At 35.1% G+C, this 6368-nt stretch overlaps 1 protein-coding gene across 1 annotated transcript; it reads right to left on the bottom strand.

Moving 5' to 3' along the window:
* Positions 1-433: 433 nt before the first annotated feature.
* LOC113018355 (mucin-13-like) lies at positions 434-4807 on the bottom strand. Its single transcript, XM_026161417.1, has 12 exons — positions 4753-4807; positions 3180-3416; positions 2953-3075; positions 2745-2851; positions 2530-2588; positions 2240-2400; positions 1699-1827; positions 1562-1604; positions 1433-1470; positions 1153-1240; positions 694-985; positions 434-603 (listed from the first exon to the last, which is right to left on the bottom strand). Exons 1-12 carry the CDS (start codon positions 4805-4807, stop codon positions 445-447), a joined length of 1491 nt encoding a protein of 496 aa, XP_026017202.1. The 3' UTR covers positions 434-444.
* Between the last annotated feature and the right edge of the window lie 1561 nt (positions 4808-6368).

The raw sequence follows: 6368 nt of genomic DNA, 5'->3' as shown, positions 1-6368 counted from the left end.
AATAAACTCGTCTCATTCACAAAAACTGAATTAAACATCAAATTTCAGTTCATCACAAACATGTAACGTATTTACATGCAAAAAATTTGTGAATTCACAGACGAATGAAGCATTTATCAGACAAAGGAACAATCATAAGCAGCACCTCATTATCGCAATATATTTGGGCATGAGTGTTCAGGGTTTTCATTCAATTTAAATAGACAACTCTTTAATAACTCATAATTCATTAAATCAAAACGGATAAAAAATGAGACCAATCCTCGAAATCATGTCTCCAACTTGATATAACGTAGTCACAATCAGACAAGATTGGTTTATGACAGTTTGTACTGTTGTCAGTCACATAAGATGTATGTAATGAACATACAGGAAATATAAAACAAATTTAAAAACATAAACCTTCAAAAATGTCATTGTATAGTGAGCCTTTCTGATTTTGTACTAATAGTAGCGTCTTCCATCATCGTGTGTGTAGTGCGGGTTGCTGTGGCCTTGGTTCTGAGTATACGGGTTGATCCTGGGCTGATTCTCGGCATACGGGTTGTTCTGAGGTCGAGTCTGACCGTATGGGCGTATGTCCTCTGGTTCATCATATAACCGCTACAGAGAAAAAAAAGAATGAGAGTAAATTTAACAGCAAACACTAAAAAATCCAAAAATCTGATGAACGTATCTCTTCTTTATACACACAGAGGAATATTCTGAGCCACTGTTCATATGTCCAAAGTTTTGTCGGCCATTGTTTGGTTTCATCTCCAGGTTGGTCCTGTTGTCCATGCTGTTGGTGGTGGTGGCAGCTCGTGGGAACACAGGCACCCCACCATTCTGAAAACCTGAATGGCCATTGGCTGACCTGTTAAATGAGACTCCCTGGCTGTGGCCAAACTTGTTGCTAGCCATCGGTTGTGAGGCAGAACTCAGGTTAGTGTAGGGTTTTTCCATTTCTGCACTTTTGCTCTTCTTGGAGGTTTTGTTTGATTTTCTGAAATCACAGCAGGAAAAAAATATTGTAATTCACTATTGAGTCTGTCAGACATGAACAAATTCTCTTGATTTTAAATGCATTTGCATCTACAATAAAGCCTAAATCAAAGTGAGAAAAACACTTTCTCACATTTATGGGGGCAAATGAATTGCTAAGAAACTTACTGGGTAGCTACTACTGGTAGAAGGATGAGGGCTATGAGCAGCAGTCCTCCAAGCACAGAGCCCACGATTACCAGAATGAGCTGCCAGTCTAATAAAACACAATGAAGAGGACATCAAGGCAGGTTATTTAAAAACTTTTATTAAATTTTCCAGCTTTTGAATAACCTTTCTATCTATTGTATCACATGTTGTCATTAATCTTGTGAGGTTTTTCTTTAAATAATTGTCATTAAGTAAGCATGTTTCTGCTTTCACTTTTAAAAACATGCAGTATACTCACTTTCTGAGCAGTTAAAACCAGAATAACCAAATGAGCATCTGGAAGACAAGAAGAAGGTTGATTCTAGGATTTCTTTTAACGCAAGCTTTATAACAATAGAAGACATACAGGAGGGGAAGGAGTACTTACTTCACACACTCATTATCCTTAAATTTTTCCCCAAGGGGACAAGCTGTAAAAAGAAAAATTGAAACACTTTGTCGTTTGCTTACATAAGACACACACAGACACACACACCACTTACTTTGCTCAGGTAATCATCTTACCAATGCACATTCTAGTACTGTAGTCTGTTTTCTTGTAGCCTTCTTTACAGGTACAGCTGAAAGTTCCATCGCTTGATGTGCAATTTGTATTTTTTTCATCACAGGGAGTGTTATCACACAGGTTCTTAGCTTTAAATGAAGGAGAGAAAAAAGCCTCAGTACTCAAAGACATGTTTCATAACATGTACAACAGTGAAATAAATGAATCACTAATAATCCATGCAATAAACCCTTGAATGAAATTAACAGCATGACTTCAGTTTAGAAATATTATCATCAGAACATCATAACTCACTGAATTATAAATGCAAAGATTAGAATATATGTAATGGCAACAGCTGTCCTGATTGTGACATCCATTATATTGTTATTACAGCTAAATCATCTTTGACAGATGGGTGAAAGAGTTTCATTTAAGATTCTGAAACACATCTTGTCAATTGTATTCTTTTTGAAAATAAATCTATATCTACAGTGAGTCTTGTTCTAGAAATATATCGATAAAAAACACAACACACTAGAATACATGTAATAAACTTACTCTCAAAGGTCTTCCCAATCACGGTACACTTCACGTCCGGACACTCTTTTAGTGTTTCCTCAACTTCAGCTACTTTGATATTAGAACTGGCTTTGAAGGTGATGTCTACTAATGCATCGACCTTCAAAGCCGTATTCCTTGACCTAGAAGTGGTTCTTGGCCTGTAAAGGAAAAATCACATTTAGTGATAATTGCATCCTGTATTTACTCAGGATAATAACATAGTGTTCTGTGATGTAAAATAGGCTGAAAAATGGTACGGTAAAAGTTGTTGTCAGTCTGAGACTTACAGGAGTTTCAGCACTATAGATCCAGAGTAACCATCCTTCCCATTATAAACGTTATCAAGCTGTGTTTTCAAAGGAAAATATGTTTTGGTCAAGATGAGTAAGATATAATTGTTTGCAATTTTAGCTTAAATTTATCTTGTAATGTCAAGTGCAATTTCAAAAAAAATGTCTATAAAGATACATTTATTGATAGAGAGTACTACATGATTACTTACCTCAGCAATAATTATATCTGCAGTTTCTTTAAATTCCTTTGATGTGTGGTTTCTCATTTTGTCATTAAAATCTTTATTTAGTTGAAGTTTTCCAGGGAAAACTTTGGCTGAAATCAAGAAAATAACATTATATGTTACTATATAATCTTCATTATGTCACTGTCACATAAACTTAAAACTTCATAGCGGCACACAAACAAATACTTACAACGTTCACAACTCTTTGAAACATTGTTGTAGAAATCACCAGCCAGGCACAAGCATACATATGTGTCGTTATAACGGACCTCACAGGTGCTTCCAGTGCCACAGGGATTTGAATTGCAGGGATCTTTAAAGTGAGAAACAAAACAAGTGCGTGCACACACACACAATTTGAAACACTATATAAGCAGTATAACCTGTGAACATTTGGATCCAGAGCAATCGAATTACCTTTAAATTGAGTAGTTGGTGTTGCAGTAGTTGAATCGCCTGTTGTTGCAGTAGTTGAAATGTCTGTTGCTGCAGTAGTTGAAACGTCTGTTGTTGCAGTAGTTGAATCGCCTGTTGTTGCAGTAGTTGAATCGCCTGTTGTTGCAGTAGTTGAATCGCCTGTTACTGCAGTAGTTGAAACGTCTGTTGTTGCAATAGTTGAAACGTCTGTTGCTGCAGTAGTTGAATCGCCTGTTGCTGCAGTAGTTGAAACGTCTGTTGTTGCAGTAGTTGAATCGCCTGTTGTTGCAGTAGTTGAATCGCCTGTTGCTGCAGTAGTTGAAACGTCTGTTGTTGCAGTAGTTGAAACGTCTGTTGTTGCAGTAGTTGAATCGCCTGTTGTTGCAGTAGTTGAATCGCCTGTTGTTGCAGTAGTTGAAACGTCTGTTGAAACGCCTGTTGCTAAGAGGTGTGTTTAAATGCAGTAGTTAGTACATGATAACCTTTGTTCATAACTTTTGAAATTTTATACCCAGGAAGCAAGCCAGAAAAAAATCAATCAAAGTTATTAAAGCAGGATCATACAGTATATGAGCAGGCATGAAACGCAGGAGAAAAAGGAGAAGTAGTTTGTGGGGGTGTCAGTGTCAAACTCACTGAAAATGTTCTTTTCTGATAAAAATGCCATTTCACATTTATATGGATAATACATAAATAACTCTAACTAAAACATGAAGATATATTAATTATTTACTGATTTTATTTTTAATTAGGAAACACAGAGTTAAATTGGATTATTTCTCAGTCTCAGTAAGAGAGCACCAGCAGTGACACAGACTCTGCATGGAGAACATAAAGTTCACTCAACCATCATTTAGGTTTCAGACATGTAAAGCATTAAACAGTTTGCAGGATCTGAAGTGAACAAAGAGACTTCCTTTATTGTTCCATGCCAAAAGGATGTGGTACAACAACAGGGTCATAAAATAATAAAATGAAATATTGTGGGACTGTTGACACAGACACACTGGTCAAATTTACTTATGTATGTGCTAAACCAGCCCAGATACACAATGGCTGCAAAAGAAAGCTGTTCGAGTTACACAATTATTACAAACATATGAGTGTATAGAATTTGTATAGAAGCAAAACAAAAGGGGAAAAGAACTAGTAACTGTTAATCATGAAAATAATATTCTCATATTCAAGCTAATTTGAGATATTTTGATTAGAGAACATTAATCCAGGCAGTCTTACGCCATGGGTATCTCTCAATTTCGCTGTTACAGCCGTAATCTTGGATCAGGAATGACTGCAAATTCTTAAAAAAAAAAAATCTATTCATCTACTATTTATATAAAGCCTATTAGGCCCCACCTGTGTACATAACAGTTTAGACTCAATTAAAATGAAAACCTAATGAAATTAAAAAACAACAATATTAAAATGAATATTTCACCTCTTAAGTTTATCTGATGTTTTCATTTGTTAATATGTGCTCTACCGTGTTACTCTATCATCATCATCATCATCACTATTAAACTGAAAAAAAAAGAGGATTTTAAAGTTGATCCAATAAAATCAGGCTACTTACTGAAAATGGCTACAACAAGCCAAAGGACAAACAGGAGGATGAATTTTTGAGCCATTGGAAAAATTAAAAACATCTTTACCACAGGAAAAAAAAGTCAATGAAGGTTAGAAGTGGCCACATCTGTAGTTCTCTAAATCTTTGGGTTTAAAACTGATAATACTCCTCCACTGGCGGTTTTAATGAGTAGCCACTCCTCATTTAGGCAGTGTGCTAAGTGCAGGTCACGCCCAGGCCAGGAAGCCCACTTTTCAAGCCTTTCGTCCACCTATCAATTTTCCATGACTTTTTTTGCCAGCTTGGTTATCTAGTGGATATTTTAAAGGCCAGTCCAGAACAGCGTGGTGCTGATTACAAACATACAATTCACACGCTATTACTTTACCATATGAGCTCTATGAAGTGCAGAGAAAAAGGATTATGTTAGGTTGTGCAAAAACAACATTAAAATTACTGTGAACCATCAGGATCGATTGGGAGTTAAAACCAAACAAAGTGAAGAAGAGAAACAAGACTTTCATGAAAAGTGGCCCCAAACCTTTTATTTTCTATGGTTATGCCTAATTTACATCATATATCAAAACTAATCCCATAAACAGTGAAGATAAATCACTTTTATGGTTAAATCAGGTGCTATAATAGTATAACAGATTTTAAAAATTCAAATAGATTTTTTTGCTTGTACTTATAATTGTGGTGACCATTTTCCACTGTTGAAATTTAATCCTAACATATGAAACTATGGAAGCCATTTCCAACATTGACATAAATAAATTTCCAGGTAGAGCTTAGTCAAAATGTTACATTTTTGAGATTGTGACCCAAAATATTGACCTATGAATGCCAAGAGAGTGCAGAGAGAAATGTTCTTCTTGGTCTTCAGGTTCAAGTTTTCTTTTTTTTTTTTTTTTTTTTATTTATTTATTTTAGTTGTGAGCCTAGCAAAATAAAACATGTGTGGTTGTTTTTACTACTGAAAAAAGAAAGAACATTTCCTGGCAGAGCTAAATTATAGCTTTGAGTTACTATTTCAAACTTTTGACTTCTGGATGGCATATTATTGGATCATCAAAAACAATATTAAAATTACCCTTTGCTCTTCCTCATTGCTTGTTAGTTAAAACCAAACAAAGTGAAGCAGAGAAAGAAGACTTCCTGGTAAAAGTTGACCCAATATTCTTATATTTTTGTAGAAAATTTAGAGATAGATTTGATAGTTATTTTTAAACTAAGGGCTATATAACTAAAGATTATGGTTCATCACACTTATAAGGTGTCCTGGAAACTAGACGGGTCGTAAAACAGTGGCGAGAAGGCTAAAGTGACCTTTGATTTCTAGATGTCATATGATGTGAGATAACAGTCGGTGTAAATTACTAAACAACTAAAATTATACAAGACTGAAAGACTTGAAAAGACTTGAACAGAAGATTCTAAAGTTTTAAAGTTTAATGAGAGCTATCATCGCAGCACCACCCATGAAATTACATTATTGCCAAGTTAACCTTGAACACATTTGAATTGTTATAGTTTTACACAACATCACTGTCACCATGGTCACCAATGCAAAACAAAAAAAAATAGTTTTAACCAAAATTCATACTAATAATAAGAATAAG

The sequence above is a fragment of the Astatotilapia calliptera genome, unplaced genomic scaffold, assembly GCF_900246225.1.
Source record: "Astatotilapia calliptera unplaced genomic scaffold, fAstCal1.2 U_scaffold_68, whole genome shotgun sequence".
Lineage (NCBI taxonomy): Eukaryota > Metazoa > Chordata > Actinopteri > Cichliformes > Cichlidae > Astatotilapia > Astatotilapia calliptera.
The sequence above is the reverse complement of the archived record's forward strand: the minus strand, read 5'-3'. Positions and strand labels throughout refer to the sequence as shown.